The 25,079-nt window shown below is 39.3% G+C and overlaps 1 protein-coding gene across 15 annotated transcripts in view; it reads right to left on the bottom strand.

Annotated features, from left to right (window-relative positions):
• The window catches only part of PLEKHA5 (pleckstrin homology domain containing A5), a 177,383-nt gene that overhangs the window by 37,384 nt on the left and 114,920 nt on the right, over positions 1-25,079 (bottom strand). For 14 of the 15 annotated variants that reach the window (XR_009558224.1, XR_004693348.2, XM_035127633.2 and 11 more), the window contains 5 exons: positions 22,723-22,827; positions 16,562-16,634; positions 10,661-10,761; positions 8,977-9,092; positions 1,471-1,935 (listed from right to left, as the gene is read on the bottom strand). Coding sequence is in view for 13 of the 15 variants with exons in the window: in XM_035127633.2 (XP_034983524.1) it covers positions 1,471-1,935; positions 8,977-9,092; positions 10,661-10,761; positions 16,562-16,634; positions 22,723-22,827 (860 nt within the window). In the remaining 2 variants the exon portion in view is untranslated. The other variant, XM_060279149.1, reaches the window with a different exon arrangement.

Here is a 25,079-nt window from a genome sequence, read left to right as displayed (position 1 = left end):
ACAAACAATAAACTGTAAACCATGAAATGAACCTTGGTTACAGTTCATACTTAATCCAGACAGAAGTAAGCCACAAGTCTCGGTTTTGATGACACCCTAAAACAAACTATGGCCTAGATCAGTGTAGCTGAGGAACGAAGAAGCTGCAATCTTCCTTTCGGTAGTCTGCACATTTGTGCATAGACTTCACTCAGTTTAGCATGATGTGTAAGCCAAGCCACTGCTTGTAATTTGAAAGAGACCTAATGATTGCATTTCGATGTTCATATATTGGCTTAATTAACAGAGATATGAAAAAAAAACCTTCTACACCAACATACGATCACATTACTCCTCTCTTCACAGAAGCTGGGAAATGAGCCAAGAATGATGGTTTTTGGCTTCTGAACAAGCGAGGATATGAAACCATATAAGATGGCTTCTGAACTCTGGCTTATTTGGAACCCACTAACCATATTTCAGCTATAGCATGAAATTACAGGCAACTGATTGCTCCCTGACTTGCTTTCTCATTCACACAAAGCAGGGGGGGGCTTCTTTGTGTGAGGGAATTAGATTTATTCATACATTGGTTTATTAAACTTAGTTGATCAACAGTATTTTCTGTTACAAAAATATAAGGAAAAAGGCTATTCAACATTTTAATCATTGCCTTGCTGAACTGAGAAAGGAGTGAGAAAGTTTGCAACAGAGCTATGCAACTTAAAACAGTTTTTTTTTAAAAAAACCCATCCTGGGACCTGCTGGTGAACAGCAGGTAATAAATTTAATGTTGATGATAGTGATGATAATAATAATAAGCTCATCATAGAAATGCATGATTTTCATGGAAGAAGTCCAACTCCCAGCATCATCAGCAAATTTGTGAAAGACTTCTGAGACTATGAAGAGCTACCGGTACTAACCAAGCTACTGATATTAAGATGAGATACAAGAGGGTTTAATATTTGCAACAGGGAAAGTCTTCTGATGACTGGTTCCACTTTTGCTTCTTAATGAAAGAAAGAAATCTAGAATGAAGAGCGGGACAGAGCAGTAGATAAACGGGGAATAGACCAGGTATATCCAAAGTGGTGCTCTCCGGATAGTCTATAACTCCTATCAGCCGCAATCAGAATGGGCCAATAATCAGGGATGATGGAAGCTTTAGTCCAGTAACAACTGGAAGGCACCTTGTTGTCTGCGCTTGGAACAGCCGTTCTGGGAAAGATGCCCAACTTTTAACATGATTGTTAAAAGAAGTCTATAGGTCTTTAGGACAGAGTACAATATAAATCAAAATATATTTAAGTTCTAGATAGGCCTTGAGATGCTGTTTGAAATCCTATATTTTAGCAACAGAGGTAATATAGGATCGTTTCAGGAATCCTTTGGCGCTTCAGCTAAGATTATACTGTAGCACTAAACAGGGTCACAGTATACATTGAGACTAAGAAGTCAGGATTGGCAAATAATTCTGAAATTACTTACCCTCTTGTTTCTTCATCTTGCCCCTTTCCTCTCTGTATTTTAATCCATTGTTCCAGCTGAAGCATTGAATTAGTTCTCTGTATAACACGTTCAGATTCTATGTGTGAGTGAATGGTGTTGTGATGGAGTCCATCTCCAGAGTCTCCTAGAATAAGGTTGACAGCTTTCTCTGACCCATTTAAATGAATTGGCCTGTAGTGTCCTGGTGGAACTGTGTTTGCTGGCAAAGTCCCATACTCTGACCCCAAAGGATTCAGTTTTACGCTGTTGATTTTTGTTAAAGGTCTATCACGCCCAACTTTTTGAAATCCGTATTTTTCTGCTTCTAAGGCCTTTTTGTCTTCCATTTTGCTCACTTCTTTGTTCCGCTGATTATTCTGTGCCTCTGGCTTAATTAGCACTCTGTGGTTTGCAATATTATTCACTTCACGAGGTGGTGTGTTTTCAGCAGTCATCTTGTCTGCTCTAAAAAAGAAAGAAATACACACTGGAGAACAACATCACTAGAAATATGCCGAAACAGGTACACTTGGGCGTGTTTAGTAAGCAGCGTGCAATTTCTTCAGTCTTAGAATCAAAGAATCATAGAGTTGGAAGGGATTCTGAGGGTCATCTAATCCAAACTCTTGCAACTCATGCAGCACTTACAAGCTAGGCAGCCATATTGGGTACAAGATTACAGACCTCAACAAAAGTATTGAACTTTGAACCCACACTGATATATTTGCATCCAAACAGAAAAGCTACTAAGGCATGGTATAAGCTCCCTGCTTGAGTTCTCTCTGAACAAAGGAAAGAAGTGAAGAGAACAAGGGATGATCCTGAACAATCCTTTGGCCTAAGCATGATGAGAGATCAGGACTGTGTCTACCTCTGCTACCCATCACTGAGCTACTTGCTGGATGTCCAGACATGAGCATCAACTCCCCATGTCTACAGCCTCCTTCACAGGTTACTTGCATGAAGGGGCAATGTTCATAGAGAGAGGCATGAGAATCCACCATTGGCCCTATCCCAATAATGAGCAGCCTGTCCCAGCCTTGCCCTTGATGTCCATGCATTAGGCACAAACATTTTCAACAGAAAAGCCTACATGAATAAATCTCTATGTGTATGACCAGGACTCCAACTCCCATGCATATAGACATCTATGTCAGGGGTGGGGCAAACAGCACACTCCCGTTGCCCCGAGCATTTCTAAATATTGTGTGAGAGGAGCTTATATGCAATATACATGCAACACACAATCTCACACTGCACAATCATCACATAAAATGATATTATATACCTTGGATTTTGACAAAATGAATCCAGAAGGGCTCCTATATTTAGCATATGGGGTAGGGCATGCCAGTGTTTAATATTTATTTATTACATTTGTATGCTGTACAATAGATCAAGGATTCTATCCAATGCTGGATATCACCAGAACTGATAGCACTGACATGACTTCCTATTCCCCTTTCCCCATGCATCCCCAATATCTGATCTGGCGAGTCCCGCAACACCCTGGAGAAGATTTTCAGGGTGTGTAGGGGTGGTATGCTAAGTTCTGTTGCAGACATGGAAGTCTCTTGTATGAACAGAATTGTAGCATTGGATGAAACCCTAGAAAGCAACACCAAAGATCAAGAACAGAAATCTCAGCAACAGACTGAACACAGCAGAGATAAAGAAATTGGTGATATCCCATGCTAGTGATAATTCAATCCAAATAACTTTATTTTACTAGCCATTGGCCATGACAAATCTGAATCAAAAATAAATACAAGCAAAAGGGGTGTTGCGCCACAAATAATGGTCTTTATTTAGATCTCTGTGTCTCCCTTACAGTTCACTGCTATATTGTCCAGGGTCTTCTTTCTGGGGAGAGACATCTTATCTGTGCGGACAGTAGGGTGAGAAACCGCCTCCCAAGTCCAACGTATAATGGGCAATATAGTAAATAGTGCAAGATGTCTTCCACCTGTGGTTGCCCACATATACAAAGTCTGTCTTCGTATGGTACCCTGTTATATCATCCATCAAAGATGGCAGAGGGCATAGCTTGAAAATGCAGCTCAGTAAAAGCAAATCTACTGTGAGGATGGCTGGAGATTGGACAGGTAACTGGGTCTAAAATGGACAGTTTTTAGAAGGGGGATAGTCATAATTCAGAACAGACTCATTGACATCAGTGGTCTTAAGCCTACTGATTTCTATGGGCCTACTCGATCACTTATGTTGGACATCACTCACTGTCTTAGAGATGCAGCACTAGAAGAAACTACTACTACTTAAATTCTGCATTTGATATAACTGTTAACACAGGGAACAGCCCCAACCGCAGTATTCAATCTGATAGCTATGAAAGGGGATAAAAATGTGAAGGCAAAATTTTCAGACTTCAAAGTGTTGGGAAAGTACACTTTGACTTCTTTTTAGCAGTTAAAGCCTCTCAAATCCTCATTAATTTCAAGCCATCTTTTGTGATGGAGCAATATACAGAGCTGTCTAGCTCCTGGACCTCCTGTGCTTGACATTCAATAGATAAAGGGAAATATTATTCTATTTTAAATTTTACATGGTCACTGACATCATCAATTTGCTTCATTTGGCAAGTTTCATGTCAGTTATTATTCATCTTTGGGTAAACACTTGTGGCTTCTATAATTACAGTGGGGAAAATATCTGCTGACTTGAACTGTGGTATAAAATAATTGTATTTATCAGAAACAGTAACAGCTGCACTGTTAGCATATTTACCCTGAATTTACCCATTCAGATGTTGGCAGATCTACCGCTCTTATTAAATTTTAGAGGCTTGCTTTCACCACCATCCCACTTTCTCTTTCATTCTCATCTTCCAACTAGTCTACTGCATTTAAGTAGGCCTATCCTATCGCCCGTCCCAGTCCCACAACCTGCTGAGTTCTCCCTCTCTCCCACCAATCTATTTTACTCACATACATTGTGTCAGCTGGCTCCTCCTTTCTGCTTAAAATTTCAATCTTGTTGTTCCTACTTTTGAAATACCTTCCTCATAAAAAATCCTGCATTCAGCTGCTGATTTTAACTCATTTACATTTTGGCCATGTTCTTACCTTCCAAGTCTGTTCTGTCTGTTCTTTGTATCTTATTTCACTTTCACTCCTTCCCCTTGAGATATAGGACACTGCCCTATTTCTGGTTCTCCTGTTATAACTGCCAATTGTTGTCCTGTCCCTTTTCATCTTTCCCAATCTCTGTAGGAATCCATCAGAGCTCTCAACAATTTTCATATCTGCTAAAGTTTCAGCTACCATCTTCAAGTGGATTACTTTTTTTCTAAACTAATCTCTCACCTTGCCCAATCCCACTGAACTGTCAAATCAACTGTTCTTCCTAAATGCCTCACTGACATTTCAAAAAATAATATGGGTATGAAGACAAGTATCTTTATGCTCCAACTCTCTCCTCCCCTGCTACCACTGTTATCATTTCCACTTCTTATTCATTGACACTGGTGTGTGTGTGTGTGTGTGTGTGTGTGTGTCATCTTTACCTGTCACCAGATACATTCTCCCACTTCATTACTGGCCAAGGTCCATCTCTAATGAATTTTTTCAAATGTCCTGCCTTCAATTAACCCTTTTCACACGGACTCATTCATCTATTGAGAAATCCTGGTGGTAAGGATTTGGTGGTGATTTTAACCCAGGGGTCATCAACTTTTTCAGCAGGGGGCCAGTCCACTGTCTCTCAGACCTTGTGGGGGGCCGGACTGTATTTTTTTTTTAAAAAAAATGAACGAATTCCTATGCCCCACAAATAATCCAGAGATGCATTTTAAATAAAAGGACACATTCTACTCATGTAAAAACATGCTGATTCCCGGACCGGGCCGGATTTAGAAGGCGATTGGGCCGTATCCGGCCCCCAGGCCTTAGTTTGGGAACCCCTATTTTAACCTAATTAGCACTACTCTCTCTACCCCACCCCCCTTCTCAGTATCGCCTATTCTAGCAAGCCTGTCTGCTGATATGTCTGCTTAATGGCTTTAGCAACTCCTGCATTCCCCAAATATTTGGGGAACATTATCATTCATCTAGCCTCACCAAGAAGCACCATGGATCCTGACTACATGGAATCTCTCTCCCACCTTACTCCCATTTGAAATGCTAACCTTACTGCAGTGCAACACTTTTCTCACCATCAATACAACTTCATTCATGCTTTTCTAACTGGCTTTTTTCAAGCTTTTTCTTTTACAGCCTGAGGAGTCTTATTGGTCCACATTACAGGGGAGGGCGGGGTTAATGCCCACTGCCAATACTATGGTTATTTTAGAGTAGGTAGGGAGGACTTGAGTTTCCAAACAAATTAAATTCTCTTCCCCTAAACTTTCCAATACCTAGGTGATGATTTATTTGTTTATACAGTGCTATATCATAAAAATATCAAAACAATGTACAACAGTATCTATATATAATAAAAACTCATAGATATTAAAAATCAAAGATCATGATTTGCTTTAAGCTGTCAGGTAACCAATGGTAACCAGAATTCTATTCCATTTTGAAGCACTTTGAAATAATCCCCACCCCAAAAGGATTCATGGAACAAGCCCCTGTTTGGGGACCCTGATTTTATCTCATCTTAAATCATCTATCTAAGCAATCCTAGACATTTACAGTTTTATACAGAATTCAAATTACCATTTCTTTTATACATCATATGGGCTTGATTCCTTTTAAAGCAACTCTTTTAAAATCACAATGCCGTCCTTTGTTCTTCATCTATCTGCCTACTCATGCCTAAAACATTGATATCATTCTTTCTCCATGAATGAGACTTTGGTCACAACCACAACTTTCCTGCAACTACAAATTACAGGAGGGGATCAGTAATGGAAAACAAGCTCTCAGTCATGGAAGGCTATCTGCTCGTAGCCTTTTCATTGAGAAACCCCCGTTTCACCAGAAAAGGATTTCAAAACTATAGGTCTAAATTCTAGATTATTGCAGCCTTTTCCTTGTGGGACATTCCCCCCCTGTCATCATCTTTTCCTTAAACTGAATTTCAAAAGACATCTGCTAAAACCATGTAATTTTTGCTGTTATGCTCATGTCATTCTGGTGTTTCCTTCAAAGCCTGAAGTCCTAGCATGCATTACACTCCACCTTTCCTCCACTGACTGTATCACTACCCATGTCCCTTTATTCTTTATTCCATTCTTAATAGTTCTTTAATAGTTTACTTGCATATGATGCCAAAATTGCCAAAAATTATAGGCAATGAATATGGGGTATCATTTATTGATATTTCAGCACAAAGTTGTTGTAGGAAAGCATAATTTAACTGATAAAGGAAAAGCAACAGTGTTTTGGAAAATGCCAGGGCATTCTTACGAGTGACCTAAATTAGGGAAATAATCAAAGATGTAACCACATGGGAGCTTGTTTCATTGTTTGAGTGACAAGTTTAAATGGGCTTTTGCTTATTTAAAACAGTTAGGATTAATTATTCTCAATAGACCCCTCAGGACATTATTAAACCTGAGTCTACATATAACAGAATAACTCCACCAGACCTCGCTCCGTGAGACTACCCTGTTTCTCATATTTTAAGACATACCCATAAAATAAGCCACAGCAGGATTTTTAAGCATTCAAGGAATATAAGCCATACCCCGAAAATAAGACATAGTGATAGGCGAAGCAGCAATGCCGGCCGCGGCAGGAGGAGGAGGAAAAAAATAAGACATCCCTTGAAAATAAGCCATAGTGTGTTTTTTTGAGGAAAAAATAAATATAAGACGTGTCTTATAATATGAGAAACACGGTACTTACAGTTAAGTCTCTAAGGCCAAATAGCTTCAATAACATGTGTATTATACATATTCATTACTACTGAGCAGAGATCTAGAAAATATATTATATTGCTAAAGGAACACAGAAAGATAAGAATAAGAGGAGAACCTTGCTAGTTCAGGCTAAAGGCCTTCTTCTAGAGCCCAGCATTCTATCCTCACAATGGACAACCAGATGCCCCTGGGAAGCCCACAAGCAACAACACTTTCTGTACACAGCAACTGGTATTCAGAAGAATACTGCCAATGGCAGTGGAGGCAGAACATACTAGCCATTGTGGCTAGTAGTCACTGGCAACCTTGTCCTCCAAGAATCTGTCTAATCCCCCTTAAAACTGTCCCAAGTTGGTGGCCATCACTACATCTTGGAGGGGCAAATTCCATGTGCTGTGTGAAGTACTTTCTTTTATTCGTCCTGAATCTTCTAACATGCAGCTTCACTGGATGTCCCCAAGTTTTACTATTATGAGTGAGAGAAAACTTTCCACTTTCTCCAGACAGAATCAGAAAAGGCAAGAGGTCATACATGACTCATTTCATATGAAATGTTGTTTCATCAGCAAATGTTCAGGCTGTTATTTTTTTGGCATGAAAAAAGGGAATTTTTTAAAAAGGCAAGTTGCAGCTTCTCTCCTCTCCAAGCACCATCTTCAGCTATGACTCATTCAAGAGGGCTCCAAATTAGTGTAGTCAGCAGAATGTAACCCAATTTTCAGTATGCTCTAATTCTAACATGGGAATAACTACCTATTTCAACTATTAAAAATGCAGGACAGCCTACAACTTACGTGAAGGTTACGCTTCGGGTATCAAGCCAAAAGCCAAAATAACGAAAAGTCAAAACACATTGGGTTCAATGGCAGGTGGAATTGCTTAAGTCATTTTCTCCAGAACTATTAACTTTTTTAAATTTATTGTTTGAGTTTTTTGAATGGGGTAGGTTAAAGGTTTCAACAATCTGGTCCAGCACACTTCTAATTCCACTGGCTCTTGTCCTCAAACCATCAGCCCACAGAAACCTTTATATTTATAATTAAAAGTCTTGTTTTTACAAGCTAAAATCACGCTAGCAATGCAAGGGATGAGGTTTAATGTACTACAATAGTCGGGGGAAAGTTACCCCATCATTAACTCAGTTTATTGTAAAGAGTTAATGCTACATAAAATTTTTCTATAATATAGTACTATGGGTCATTCAAATCAGCTTATCACCTCTTACAATTCATCACCTCATTATTGACACAATGGAGTCAAACTCTAACTATGTAAGCCTCAAATTGTGCTGCTCAGTTGGATGTATACTTGTCTGCTTCCCCAGCTCCAGTAAATACTTTTGAACAAGTGCTGCCTCTTCATAAAAGTCTCTTGAAAACCCCTGGACCTTGATGGGGATGGAGGGAAAAGCCCATTCTTCCAAGTATGGGTTGCTAGGAAGTTTTTAAAAGCTGGAGGAGATATAGTAACACACCCCTAAACATGACCTTGAAGGTTCACATAGGGGAGTCATCTTTTAACTGAAAAATGTATTTCTAAAAAGTTTATGCCTGACAAAACAATTAAGTATCTATCAGAATAAGCATGACTCATTTATCGAGATGTAGCTACACAAGACAGAAGGATAAAAGCCTGGTAGTATAAACTAACACAGATGCTACAGCACTGTCAACCTGTGTTACCTTTTCACAGGCTCTGTCTGTACAAGAGCTGCATCTATCATGGCTTTCATCCATAACTCCATTTCCTTCCCTGTATCTGTGCAGAAATAATAGGTCCTCATGTTTGGATGAGCTGCCTGATTGGAAATGACATGGTCATTGTGGTGGGGGAAGTTACGATAGTCTGTAAGGGAGCGAGAAGAAAACAAATAGAAGAATATTACTGGTTTCCTTAATAAGTAATTCATTGGTTTTAAAATTTATTCAGGCTGCCTCTAGAAACTCATCACACGGTAACTAATACAATGTTATTCAACATCATGCTCATCTTTTGCGGCAATTATACTAGAGGAAAAACATATTAGAATTAAATTTGTAAGCCTTGTTGTTTCACTGTGCACCTGCTGCGCTTCGAAGTGATTTCTACAAATTACTGAATAAAAATTCACTGTTGGCATCTGAGAAGCACAGATTATAGAAATATATTAGCTCAGATACTTGGGAGTCAGGACAAAATAGTAGGTTCTAAATTATGTACTCACCCATTAAAACATGCAGTGCAGTTTAGTGTACTCATCATCAACAGGAGCCCAAAGAAGTTCAAATCCAAGAAACAAAATGTAAAGTTAGGCGAGATTGTTTAACAGAAGAGTAGCTACAATTCACCCAGCATACATTAAATAAAATAAACCTTGTAAAAATGAAATTAGTGTTCAAGGGCACAACTTAAAGCTGCTATTAATTACTCTGGTGTTGTCCAAGTTAGTAAGTAACTAGCTTGCAAATGCTCACAGAACTATAGATTACAAGCAAAATCTTTTAAGCAGCCATTCTACAAAAATAGAGGCACAGTGGGCAAGTAGTGAACTATGCCTAGGAATGTAGATTATACTTCATATAGGGAGAAGATGGCCCATGAGTTTCATTCGCACCTGGTGTCACTTGCAGGCCCAATTGTTCCATGGAGAATCAAAAAGCTCCCAGAGAGCAGAGGAAGGAAGATATCAATGAATGGGATGCTAAGGCAGCGAGATAACTGAATTCCATTGAGACACACCAACATGGCAGAGGATATAAGGTTGTCTGCAGACACATACATTTCTCCAGGGAATGAGGGGACTTCTACTATTGTTAAGGTTACAACCATCCAGTTTCAGGTGGATTACAAAGAAATCCAAAAGAAGGTAAAAACAGAGGGTAAACAAATGTTTTCTAAAAGGCTAACACAAGGATGGGAAGAAGTGTGTGCACATATTTAGGGCTTCAAGTGATGGATTTCAATACTGACAAATGACCCAGTACAACTTCTAGATGGTGGAGGTTGCTGATAAGAAGTTGCAAAAATGTGATTATGTGTAGACATCATCTTGAGACACAAAATGGACTGAACTGCTCATTTCCCACACCATCAAAGAAGAGTACTGTACACCTAAACTAAAGAATCAGGATGTTTGAAACAAAAAGCTGTAAAATATGCAGTCACATTGGAGGAGCCACTAATGTTGATAACACTAAATAGTGAAATTTACTGCCTTTACAATTGATGGGTTTTTTTGTAGCTCTCTAGAGAATAAATTATGATATTGGCGTAGTCTTCAATTTGGGGCAGCTTTTGCCTAACCTGAAATCAACAGTGAATGTGTTCACAATCATGGTTTCTTGATCACCTGCACACCACAGACCAGAGGATACATAATATTCTTACCTTAAAAGCATATTTGCGATTGATGTGATCTTCAGAAGAAAGCATAGATATCTGAAAGCTGGGAAGAAGTATGCTCCCCAATATTCCCTCTTCTTTTTCATCTAGGAATAACATAAAAATGGTTGACTAAGGTAGCAAACTGCTGCTGCTCTGTGTTCTAGAACACTGAAACAGACATTTGCACTTAAAACTTTTTCCAGATGCTTAAAATTATTTGTGGAGGAAATTCAGGGCAAATTCAGTGACTCTACCATTTTAGAACAAGCTTCCACATTTCGTAACATGTCTTTAGGGAGCCAAAGACCATGCCTTTGGACCCCAAGGAGCAAAACTAGCCCATGAGAAAACAATGGCTGAGACCTTCCTGGAAGTCCACTTTATGAAAGATGAGGGAGCGAGGCCCAACCCATCATTGTCTATTCCCTCCTCAAGGCAGACCTCTTATAAAATTTGTTGCCAACAAGGATTCTTGACTGAATGCTGAACACACAGACAGCATTTGTGCAAAGAGAAATAGCCTTCAGGAGCTGGAAGAGCTCATCGATACTGTATCATGTAGCTCAGCCGGTAAAAACTTAACGCAAATCCTTGGCAATCAGCAAGGAATACCACTGCAAGCATCTAATCCTCTGCTATCTCTGCAGTGCCCTCTGCATTTATTCATCCATCCCTCACCGAATGTCAGCAGGGAGCATCTCAGAGTAATAGTCATTGTGAGCTTAGACCGCCCATGGTTCTCTTCTTACAAACCCTGGGTGAAGTATCTCAGCAGACTGGAACAGTGTTATGAATTCCCCACCACCACCACCACCACTCATTAACAGAAATACTTCACTAAACAAATATTATGAAGGATTCAATTGTCTCCTGAATAGCTGAATTAAATCTGGATATTACAGTTAATCACTGGAATGGAGAAAAGGGTTTTAATCTTGCTTTTAACTCTACCTCAAAGCACTATGAAGTGTGGAGAGCCTAATGATGCCTCTTCAATAGAGGAGCTGTTTAATACATGAAAGCGAACACACAAATTTGCAGTTCATGTGCCTGCCAATGCCCCCTGTGTGAGTGCAGCAATCACAGTCACACAAGGAATGCCTGGCCCAAAACAAAAGCGATCACGTACAACAGCAGAATGCTAAGTATTCAAGCCATGTTTCTTACGGCTGTCTTTAATGGCAACATCGAAGGAAAATGACACTATTTTTCCAAAGTGAGCATGCAGCCTGCAAGGCAGGCAAGACTAAAAGGACCATGCCTAAACATAAATCTTCTGCAATACAGAAAGTACAAGCCATTCTTGACCAAATACACTTTTGGGTGCAAAGTTTGTAATATATGAGGGCATTTCGGTATGCTAGCACACATGACAGAAAAATGTATCTGTACAAGTATTGTATGAAATTCAGCAGCATGAAATTCATAATATCATAAGGTTTGGCCATCTTAACTTTCATCAAAGGCCACAGCAAGTCTTAACATATTTTGATCTAAGTAATACCCTGTTTCTCATATTTTAAGACATACCCATAAAATAAGCCATAGCAGGATTTTTAAGCATTCAAGGAATATAAGCCATACCCCGAAAATAAGACATAGTGATAGGTGCAGCAGCAATGCCGGCCATGGCAGCAGGAGGAGAGAAAAAAAAGACATCCCTTGAAAATAAGCCATGGTGTGTTTTTTTGAGGAAAAAATAAATATAAGACATGTCTTATAATATGAGAAACACGGTATCTAAAAGTACTATATTAATTGACATGCTCTTAAAGGCATCTATACAAATAGATGCTCTAGATTGTGCTATATTTACTCATGTATAGTCTTATCTTAATTATAGTATTATGGTCATCATTTGAGACTACAGGCAACTCCCAATTTACGTGGGGGGTTACATTCCAAGGGACCGTGTGTTTAAGTGAAATTACGTATTTTTGAAGCACCACTGAAAAAGCCTGCAAACACCCAGTTCTGCCTCCACCCCCGCCCACCCCCTATTCCGCCCCTTTGTGAGATGCTTTTAGGTCACTTCCAGGTTCAGCATGGTCACACACATATCCGATGTGTCTAAAATGGTCGCTGCCTGCATGTACAGTCCACCAGATCTATGCAAGACCTATGGAAACCAATCAAATCCATGTAGACACAATGCTTACTACGGTATAAATACTAGTTTCACTAGAGAAAAGAAAGGCAAACCAACCACTACTGACTGGCTCACAGCATCAACCTTGGAACGCAACTGGCAGTGGTGGAACCAAGGCCAGGAATGGTGAAACGAGAGAGCAGAGAAACTGACGGGAGTATATCCAAAATTAAGGAATATCTGTGACAAGAAGCCCAGTGCAGGTGCAATTGTGGCTCCCTGAAAACAATGGTTCCCAAATCAAGATCCGGCTTTGTGGCTTAGTGCCTTCTTCCCAAAGCATAAGTTCTATGTTTTATATACAGCCCCCTCCTGTTGTTGGTAAATGACATGGCCTGGCTCTACCCACAGCCAAACAATAAATAGATGGTGACTCCATTCAAAGCAAGAGGCCAGTGATTGCTCTCTATTACCCACACTGAAGCAAGCTTTGAGACTTTTATCTACTAAGGGGGAAACTCTTTAAAAGAATTGGATCCCCTATTCTGGCAGAAAACCTCTCATCAATCTATACCACAGATAAAACTACCTAATTTTGTGTGAATTATGGCCAGATATTATTTCTAACAGATATGTACACAACCACTTTTATACTGAATTTATTTACTGTACCAACATTGTATTATAAATTCCCTTTAGATGAGCTTTTGTCCACAGATTCCTTTGCCTCCTGCATCTATTTTTATTTTCACATAGAAAATGAACAGGAAAAAATAAATAAAAGAAGACTCTTTTATCCTGGGCCTTCAATTAGAATGCTCATTCAATTAGAATGCTCTGTTGTTTGCAACAAAGGTGAAATTGGTCTTTTATCCTCCAGCAAAAGCAATAAAAAGAATGCTGAAAAACAGAGTTTTTACAATACCAGAATAGCAAGCCTCTGCCAGGAATAGAAAAACTGTTTGAAACTTAACATAAATGAAGGCTCTGTGTTTGGAGTGGGTTTGCTTAAAGTGCTGATGCAGAATAGAGTGGAGATCTGCACAGCTCCCTGGAACAGTATGTATGGGATCTGCGGTCCATTCCAACTTAGCATAGTATGTTGTAGTTAAAAGCATGAACTACAGGCTAGGAAACCTGTGGTTCAAATCTTAGCTCAACTACTAACTTCCAAAGTGGCCTCAGACAAGTCAGGATCCCTCAAAACCCAATCCTCCATCTATAACATGGAGTTAAGAACACTGGACTAGTTTATTGGATCATTATAAGGATTACTGAGTAAGTGTGATTTGAGCAATTGGGGGAAATGCTATGTAAGTATAAATTTATTTTAAGTTTTATAGGTTGCCTCTCTGTCATTACAAATATAACAAGTCCAATTACACTAAAACTGCACACTACCAAAGTGATGGCAGCAGCTATAAACATATTATGTTATTCTACTGTAGCTAAATCTAAGTAAACAAAACTGAAATAATTGCTAAAAAAAACATTGTATTGAAGGTGTCAGAGGACTAATAGATTTATTATGGCATATACATCTGTTGTCCACAGTCCAACTTATCGGATGCAACATCTGGTGAAGATTGCCTATTCTTCCCCTGTTTAATTGCGTCAATTTCCTCTTTTTTTTCCTTGTTGCTCTCTCCTTAGATAGCAAAAACTCTGGGGTAGGGACTTGTCTTCTCATGATATTATATTAATTCCAAACAATAAACAAGTGCTGTTTTAAAAGCACAAATGAACCCAAGCTTCCACTTTTGATGCTTTAGAACTGCTGCAGAAGAAAATGCACTAGGGAAGATGGAAGAAGGACAAAGCGGATTCAGGTAACAGGAGGAAAAAACAAGGACAGCAACTTGAACCTATCATGTGTTTTAAAGTTTCCCAAGGACCAAGCTGAAGGAAAGCAAGATCAATCAGAGACAATCCCAGCCCAAAATGACAGGACAGAGCATAGTTGCTCTCTGTGCACGTTCTGCTTTCAGGGACCCACATTCTCCAAATCAGAAAAGATGGGAGGAAACAAAATTAGAGAACCACACTCTCCTTCCAAACTGTTCTTAGCAACCGAGGGAGGTCCAAATCAGAAACAGAGAACTCTGTGTGAACCTACACAACATTTATCAAATGGTATTATATATCAAGTATAAGCTAAGGTTTTTTTTAAAAAAAAAACCTAAACAAAACAAAACTTAGCATTCAAACGTAAATAGGTGAGGGTTAATATGTCTGATGTGTTCTCATAACCATTACTAATGCTTGCAAATGATTACTAGAACATCTGGTTATCTAACTCCATCTGCTTCAATTGCTTCCCAGAGGATAGGTATATAAATAGCTTTGGTTTATTTATTCATGCAATCTAAGCAGATCAGTTTTTATATTTCTTATCTAGCCTAAAACCAATAATTTAATCAAGTGGAAAATATTAAAGAGAATTAGCAACACAGATAAGTAAAACTTTTGTACTAGGCTATGATTAATATTCTCGATGTGCACAATGGGATATTTCTCAAAAAAGCAAAAATGGTTGCCGTGAACAAAGAAGTTGCATACTTGTGTGAAGAAAGCTAAGCTGATTTTTCTTCTAAGTAGGAAAACCCACCAACAATCTGGCCACCTACCTAATTATAGTACATTTTTAGCTCAACCAAAGTCTCCATGTCTAAAATTACAGTATTACAGTTACACTAATTTTGACTCAGCAGTGACTTGGTTTTTTCAACAACCTATAATCTTTCTTTTTTTAAAGAAAAAAACCACACAATGATTCTGAATTCATTAAGTTGTTACTGCATGAGAAATTTGGTACTTAAAATTACCCTGATAAACCTAAATGTATAATGGCCATTTTGCAGAGGGGTTAACTCAATCTCAAATGATTTTTTAAGTTTTACAGATTGCTGTTATGATATTGCAAAATATGATTCCCCCCTCATTTCAATATCATGAATTGCATATTAATTTTCTTGATTTCATCAATGGATGCTCTGTATTTCATCACCCAAACTCAAAAGTTTAATTATTACTGATACTTTCCCCTTACTACTCTCTCACATAATGAACAGCCGATATTCAATTACTGCTGATTTGGCCTTAGTTAAATAACTTCTTCCATCTCAGATTGACAGATTGCCATTTTGACTTGAGTTTGGGCTTGATAGTTGTTTCAAGACACAGATAGACCACAGATACGCAGAACATAATATCATGAACATGGTGTTTCGCACATCTAAAGTATAAACAATATAGAATATATTTTTACAAGTTTGTAGATCTTGTACTGGGGCAAAGTTGGAGAATTGTAGTGTATTATGCTGACAAAAAAGTTAGATAATAAAGGACAAAGTTACTAAGAGCTTGCCCTGGGTTGCTTGTAGTTAACCTTCTTGTTAGAACTGCCTTCTTGCATGGAACCAGTGAATTAAGAGGAATAGGAGGGTTCTCTGGGCATAACAGCCAAGTGTGTGAACTTTACAAAATCCTAATTTTCTAAATTCTTGCGGATGCAAGAATTATTTCGTTAGCAAATGGGTGGAGTAATAGGAAACGACATCAGACATGGCCTCTGGCAGTGCATCAGATCAACAGAACAAAGTTACATTATTCACACTGCAATTCAGAGAGTTCCTTTACACAGTCTTGTCTTATGATGCAGTTATCATCATGTTCTGTGGAGCACATTAAGATGAGGGTTAAATTAGCCCTTTTAAGTTTATTTCAGCAGGACAGTTTCAAAACCTTTATTTTACAAGTTCAACATATGTCATCTTTGGAAAGCCTAGGTTAGCCTCTAAGAATTGGAAACTTACCCCGATAATAAAAGAGGCACAGATCGGACAGAACAAACCATCGCTTCTTCCATAGCTTCATGCCAGTGCTATCCTGTATGAAATCAAACACACAATCCATAAGAATCAACAATCCAAAGGCTTTGATGACATTTAACAGACAATAAAAACATTAAGGAAACTGGCAAAATAAGAGCCAGCATCCCCCTCTTGTGACTCTTGAGGAGGCACCTGGACTTGCTGTGAGCAAAATGCAGGCCCCTTCCTGACACCCTTTTGCTTTGGAGGGGGGTCATGTAATGTGCTACCATTACAAGGTCTTCTTCAGAAGTTATATGGATTATTAATACAGGTGTAAGAAGAAAAGTGCCACTGCTGCCTTGCCCTCCTCACCACAGGAGAATGCGGTGCCTGTCCTAGGTCAAAGGTTTAACCTGAGCTCAAGCTCACCAAGCCTCAGCTCTAAAAGCCAGAGTTCAGCACTGCAACCGTGAAGTCACTGTAGCACTGTTATATCTGTGAGGAAGCCATTAAGGTTCATCACCACAAATAGAACTCCTCATCACATAGTGTCTAAATGTTATTGCCAGGATCAAAGGCAGCATACCTCTGAGGAACAAGTTGCATATGCTTGATAAAAAGTGATTTATCTCATAAATTAATTTCTCAAAATGTTATTTTTCTTATCTTTAGGATCTTATTTGGAAACATGCACATTGCAAGAGGATGCCTCTGAAAAACAGTTGCTGGAAACAATTGCAGAAATTTGACTTATTGCCCACATGGGCTTTCCAGATGCACCAGTCAACCACTATGTTTGGGATGCTTGGCTAGAGAGACCTTTGTCCTGATCCAGCAGGGCTCTTCTTTGTCACCACATAGCATTTTTCATTTTTTAGTAGAGGCACATTTATCTGAGAACAGTTGAGCAATGAGATCAAGTACAGTGGGAGCTCGGGTTACAAACGCTTCAGGTTACAAACTCCGCTAACCCAGAAATAGTACCTCAGGTTAAGAACTTTGCTTCAGGATGAGAAGAGAAATCGTGCTCTGGGGGTGCGGCGGCAGCAGGAGGCCTCATTAGCTAAAGTGGTGCTTCATGTTAAGAACAGTTTCAGGTTAAGAATGGACCCCCGGAATGAGTTAAGTTCTTAACCAGAGGTACCACTGTAATATACATGTTTGTGTAAACCAACAATGAGTAAGCAGAGAACAACTGTCCATTTCACCCAAGCAATTATAGCCAGTCTCCAGGCGGCTGAAGAAGACTTCACAGGGGGTGAGAGAGGTGGGCATCTCATCACTTACAAATCCTTCCTGGTTGTAAGGAGATGCCAATGAGCAGTAAACTGAGTATCTAGAAACCCAACAGATATAGAATGCTGGAAGCCCCAGCTCTTTCAAAAATGTGCACACTCTTAGTGGTACAGGGAAGAAGCAACTAGTGCCAGACCCACAAGCTCCTAATTTAACTTATGTGGAAGGTAGCTATATATGGTCTGTAGATGGATACTTCTGGAACTTCAGGGTGAGAGGCTTTTGCTCAGTGCAGAGCACATCCTTTGCATGTGGAGGTTCACATGTTCTCACTCTAACATCACTACTTAAGGATCTCTACCTGAGATCTTGGGAGAGCTGCTGACAGAACAAGCAGCACTGGGGTAGGTTCCAGCTTCGGCTACTGGAATCTCTACTGTAGGTGGTGATGGGAGATAACTCCGCCAGAGACCCTGGAGAATTGCTGCCAATGAGTGTAGACAAAACTGGGATAGATGGGCAAACAGCCTGGCCAAATACAGGTGAAACTCAGAAAATCAGAATATTGTCGAAAAGTGCATTTATTTCAGTAATGCAACTTGTTATTTTTCCTTTAATTTTTACAAATGCTTTCTTTTGGAAATTCCACAGTAATAAAACAAATAGTTACAATAATACAAAAATAAACAAAAATAAACATCGCTATTACATTTCATTAATTACATTCCATTTATAATTGACCCACCTAACGGCAGATAATTACAATTACAACAAATAAAGGCTTGACATATCTTGCTTTGGATGTCATGCATCTATCTCATATATTGGTTTCACCTTTTAAGTTGCATTACTGAAATAAATGCACTTTTCGACGATATTCTAATTTTCCGAGTTTCACCTGTATAAGGCAGCTTCCGATGTCAATACTGGGCTAGATAAACCAATGGTTGGCTCTGTATAAGACAGCTTCTTATGGACACAATGTCAGCCTAGTCTACTTCAAAGGGTTGTTGTGAGGATAAAACAGGAAGGGAGAGAGAAGAGAATAATGTATGCCAGCTTAAGCTCATTGGAGGAAAGGCAGGATATGAAGAACAATAAAATGTGGGAAAGAAGAGTTTTTACTCTTCTTATTGGCCATACTGCCACTGTCAAGTAAATGCCTCCAGATACACAAAACTTTATTCCTGAAGTAATTTTATTTGCTTTTATGTTTATAATCAATTTGCAATGTGTTTCACAGGATGAATGGCTACCGCCACCACAGCTGTGTGTGTGCATTCTCCGATAATAAAATTTAATAAATATGTTAATATCAGCCTAAAGAAGAAAAGGTTTTAGTGAATTTTAAGTACTCTCCTGATGAATGGGTTTGAGATGATATCCAGGGGTGGCAGAATAATGAATGCCAAATCTTTGAATATTCTTAAAACAGAAAAGGGCAGTTGGTATACTATTTTGCTAAGATCTCTCATCAGATGTGTCCGTTTTCTTGTTCTCAAGTTATGCACCCCTAAGTAGAAAAGCAAGTAATTAGATGTTCCACTTTTACTGAGGAATTTTATGGACTTCTAACCCCAAATGCTACTCAATGCGCCAGCTTCTCAGCTGACAATCTTATTTCAAACAAATATGCTACTTTCCCAAGCATTTAATGATTACTAAACAAAAATAAAATGCCCCCACCACCAATATTTTCTCTGTTCTGCTCTGTCTTGTTTGTTTTGTTTTTAACTCACATATTCCAAATGTATTTCTCAACATATTTTAAGTACTGGTGTAATTTTTGTACCTAAAAGTATTTGAAGCTGACAACAGTTTAAAAAATGCAGGTAGTCTATTTATTCAAAATAGATTGTCTTAAACACACACACACACACAGAGAGAGAGAGAGAGAGAGAGAGAGAACACCACATCACTAACACTGACTGGGTAAAGAGATAATATCTCATTAGTACTGCAACAAGTCCACTGGGTCCCTGTAAGCTTCCAAATTCAATTCAAAGTTCTCATCTTTAACTTTTAAAACTCTGCATAGCTTAAAACTCAAATACCTGTTGGCCTGTCACTCTCGTATCAATTTGCTTGTACTTCAAGATTGTTATCTGAACCTCTCTCTAGGCGCCGCCATCATGTGGAGTGTGACAGCTGGTGACCAGAGAGAGAGAACCCTTCTAGGGTGGCTCCTGGGTTTTGGAATGCCCTCCTTGAGGAACCCCACCTGGGACCCTTATTGCTGTCATTTAAATGCCAGGCAAACACCTGTCTTGTTTTCTCAAGCTTTTAAGAACTCCTCATGTTAAGCTGCTTTCATAAATAAAATAAAAAAGAATTAGGTCACTTTTGATTTTATTATCTATTTGAACTGATGCTTTCGTTTGCTGTGCTAGCATGTAAGTTCCCTCCCTCTTTTTTTTTTACAAAATACATTTACTGTTTCTTATTACTTTGGTAGTATGAATAATGTTGAACAGGCAGAGTATAAATGCCGTTAATAAAATAACTAACTGTAGTATGTGACTATGCTATAGCATAGATGGGAAACTTGTGGCATGGCTAGTTTGGTTCTACAGTATTTTGGCAGATTATCCTTTCTTCAGTTAAAAGAAAGTGTTTTCCCCCCTGAATATTGAGAGGAAAGGTACTTCTTGAGTTTGCTTGACCCCAGCTCCCATTGGATGGGAGAATGATGGGAGTTGTAGTCCAACAGGACCTGGAAGATCATAGTCCCCCACCATAGCACTACAGTTTAGTACTAGCTTTGCATATTAAAAGAGGCAAGCATGTTATCTTGCATATGCCAAAGTAATAGTTATATACCTGGGTTTGCAACTTTTATTGCGTGGAACGTGGTAACGTTCTCTCAAGGGCACTACAAATGGAAAACTAGTTTATATATCAACATTTCCCATCCTAGGGTCTCCAGATGTTAGAATCATAGAGTTGGAAGTGACCCTGAGGGTCATCAAGTCCAACCCCCTGCAAGGCAGGAATACTAAGTTAACCCATATGGAGATCAAACCTGCAACCTTGGCATTATCAGCACCACTCTCCAACCAACTGAGCTATCCAGGCTGACTTAGTTTTGCATGTGCAGGAGACTTCTGGCATAGGGATTTGTAATGGGCGTGAGGTGGTTGCTCATGAGTAATGACGCTGGAATCCAACCTGGCTTTTTACAGGTTTATTGTGCATACAATGTATCGCAGAATCCGGGAGTGCCCCCTGCCTGCTCCACCCCCAGCATAAGAACTTGGGCACCCCCAGGCGCCGCCTCCCCTCCTTGCGTTTGACGCCTCTGCGCAGCTGAGAGAGAGACGACTTACGTCGCCCCTCTCTCTCTCTCTGAGCCCTCTTGGTGAAGGTGGTGCAGGAGCTCCTCTCTAGCATCGCTGAGCCCTCTTCCCACCTCTCTTCCTCTTCCTCCCCATTGGACGACTCGCTGCTACCTTGGCTGGAAGAGGTACTGCTGGAGAGGAGGGGCCGGGGATCCCTGTAACCCGATCTGGCATTCCCCACCTCCTGCGGACCCTTTGGGAGCCCCCTGATAGGATTCAAAACATCTCACCCCCTGTACATGTTTGACGCTTTATTTTTTTAAAAAAATTGTTTGACAGTGGGATTACCTTTTGTGGTGTTATATAAACAGTGGTTCAAACTACTGTAGTTACAGTATAATCAAAATATTCAGCTGTATCAAAAACCCAAAGTACAGAAGCAATTATCTTATTCCAGATGTTATAAGCTTTCATCAGAGAAAAATAGGGTGCACATGCCATGTAAATCTCAAAGAGTTGTCTAATTTCTATTCCGTGACCAGCCACCAATAAACTCCATACTCAATTACTTAGCTCATTAATACAAAAATAAAAGCAGAAGTTCTGCCCTGTGACAGCTGCTTAAAGGCTGTAGCTGGCATTATTGATTGTCATTTAATGAAACTCTTTCAGCAACATATAGTAACTAAAAAATGCAATCAAAGTAACAATGTTCCTGATCCCAAGAACAGGTTTCATCAATAGACATGACAAAACGTAGAATGCCAATTGAGTTATACTGCAAAGCTTGGGTAAAGCAAAAGTGTTAGGTGATTATTAGCAACATTTTAAAAATGGGTGAAATTGAAGTCCGTCACTTGATGACACCGCTGGAGTGTGAGCTAAACCTGTCACTACTGATCCCAGAACACTGGACAGAGGTAGGTCCCGATCACCCTGAAATCTGAGCCAGGGGCTTGAATAATAAGATAACTTAAGGAAGCTCGTGGGAGGTAATATCTACCGGTACTGCTGAAAAGCCTCTCCACAATGCACCCTTCAACAAAGTGGAATGAGGCACAGGTGGAGCATTGGGGGGGGGGTGTATTTCCACCAATGTCCTTACGTTGCCTTCACTTAGATTCTGAGCCCAGTGTGGGGCAACCCCCCTCATCCCATCCCACATTGTTCAATAAAACAACCAAGCCCTTAGAAGTTTTTTCAGGGACTACATGTGCCTGGAGGGGTCTGGGGAGACAAGGAACTTTCTTTCCAGCCCCTCACATGCCCTGACAATTAGTTTCAGAGGGTTGAAGTATCCTTTGTCAGGGGGAGGAATAGAAACAATGTTTCTAAGAAAAGAAACACTGTGCAAACAGAACTCCACTTGCGCAAAACTGGATACAATCCTGCAATTACTGCTGTGTCTCAAATGGAATATTCACTAAAAGGGCCAGCAAACCATTTCCGCCAAGAAATTCAAAAAGGGAAATCACCAATTTGCAATTACAGGATTCTCATGGGCATGGCATTAGCAAATTTACAACATCATATATTGAGGAATATTAAAAGTGTGTATTGGAAGAGGTTATCACCCATAATTAAAAACACAATTTGTAAATAGATAAAGCTGTTATTATTTGTATCATATTCAGGAAGGAATAATACCTGCTTATAAAGCCATCCTCGTCGAACAACAGGTGCATTGGGATTCCTTTTTATTGAATTTGACCTCTTTCCAAAATTATGAACTTTCTTTGAAGAGCGTGATGTCTAAAAAATAAAATTAAAAGGATTAGAAAATGCAATGCCAATATCTTTTACAATGAATAAATACACATGTTGCTCCTCATCATGTGATCCCCTCAGGACTTGTTAAGAAACAGCTTTATTCTGTTAGTTGGGTAAATAAGTAACTGCCTTGTAGGTTTTGCTGGTTTAGGCATTTCTTGAAGTTTTCTACAGAGGGAAAGAAACAAATCCCAGGACATACCAGGATCAAAACATTTAAATTGGGACTTAATAGGATATTACATAAACATAGCACTACTTTTTAAAAGGGCCAAAAATATTAAATGCAGTACAGATTCTAGGAAGAGAACTAAAAATAGAGAAGACAGACCTCAGCAGAAAATGAAAACAGGTTGGGGTGGGTTAAAATCACGAAGAGATTTGAATTTCCACTTGACTGTTTCAATTCTTTCTGTGTTGCGATTCGCACAAATACAGTAGACCAGCTCCATGGCTTCTATAATCTTGGACTTTTAGGAGTAGGCAGAGCATCTCTATTGGGTACATAGGTTACAAATTCAAGATGGCGATGGTCATGCCACTCTTTTGCTTAGCTCTTGACAAATTGGGAATCTAACACGGAGAAGATTATCTGCTAAATCAAACTTCCACAAGTTGCACATCACAGAAACCAGAATTAATAAGGGATTAAGTCTGTTTCACTCTGGTATTTTCCTGATAGCTGTTTTTGCAGGTCTTTGAGACTGATTGAAGGAGCAAAAGTGAACTGGGATGCAGGAGCATGAACCAGCAGGCCCACACTTAGAAAAGATGGATAAGGTTATGTTCAATCTCTCTCAAGTTGCCCTTGAGAAGCAAAGAACGGTGTACATCGTGTACTGTCAGCTACACCACTGATACAATGAATGCATCTTATTAGATGTTTGCTAGTGAAAGTACTATCCAGGGAATGTCTGGAAAGCACGGTCCATTGGCAAGGAGACAACAATTTATAAAGAGGTTTCAAAAAAACACTAGTGAAGGCCATTCAAAGCAGGGAAGGAAATGAATCCCCTCTCCCAGCACCTTTTAACTGGCACTGTATATCGGAGGCAATCTAATGTAAAACCAGAGGGTTAAAAACACACTTTCAAAAGTGTGAAATAAGCATTTTTGTGAGAGATTGGTTAAGACCTATATTAGATTAATGTGAAACCAAAGCAACTGAACAAAGCTGACTTTGTTCAGATCCTTCCCCCTTCTCTAGGATCATTCCTGGAGAGACAGTGGGATTGAGTTTTGGGATCACTCCTTTTAGGTTTCTTCTCTCACTGCAAAAATTGAAACCTTAATGGGCTGAAATAACAGCAGCATCTCCTATTTGGCCGTTCACATGTTTTTACAGTGAGAGGAGTGGGTTGGAGGGAGCATACCTGAGGTCTGCTACTGTTCTCTTCGTGGATACTATTCTAGGTGCAGTAGAACTGAAATATGTGGAACAGCGCCAAAGAGGCAGAAACAACTTTTTAAAAACATTCTTAAGATAAATACTACAACTTGCAAAACTTGAAGAAAAGTTAGAGATACTGGTTAAAAATCCAGCAAAACTATTGAAGAAAGTGCTTAACAGTTATGTTGCACTTTCCAGAACCTATTAATACCCTGACATGAATTAAATGCCAACGTTTGACCCACTCCGTAACCTCAGCTCTTTGTATCGTGTATTCTCATAACTCTACTAGAAGACTATGCTCACTTATGTACAATCAAGCTCCATTAATTTTTATAACTATTGCATATATTTCTGTGACATACAGTCCATTAGAGAGCTGATTAGTGATCAATGTCTTGCAGCATGTCTCAAAGTAAAAGTGATGTGACTGAACAAGCCTGCTCATTAAGCAAGAAAGGCTACAAGAGCAGTGGTGACACCCCACTGTTTTTCTAATCTATCGGAGGATGCTAAGCCTTCAGGAATAAATAATAAATGGAATATGACAATCAAACATCTGTTGGGAACTTGGGATATAAACTTGCTCACTTTTGTACAAGGAACAACATGGAACTCAAAGTGAATCTTTACAGTCACACACATCTTACCCACAACTGTGAATATGCATTACAGTAACTGAATCAGTGCACTGTTAATTTTCTTCCGATTCTAGCTAACAGAACCATTCAAGGAACTCAAATACTCAGTGGTATCAAGTAAATCCTAGCACCCCCCACCCCATATACAAGAAGAGGTGTGCACTTTTATGGTGTGAAGCAGTACAGACCTTGTTTTCCAACTT

Source organism: Zootoca vivipara, chromosome 10 (genome assembly GCF_963506605.1).
Source record: "Zootoca vivipara chromosome 10, rZooViv1.1, whole genome shotgun sequence".
NCBI lineage: Eukaryota > Metazoa > Chordata > Lepidosauria > Squamata > Lacertidae > Zootoca > Zootoca vivipara.
The sequence above is the reverse complement of the archived record's forward strand: the minus strand, read 5'-3'. Positions and strand labels throughout refer to the sequence as shown.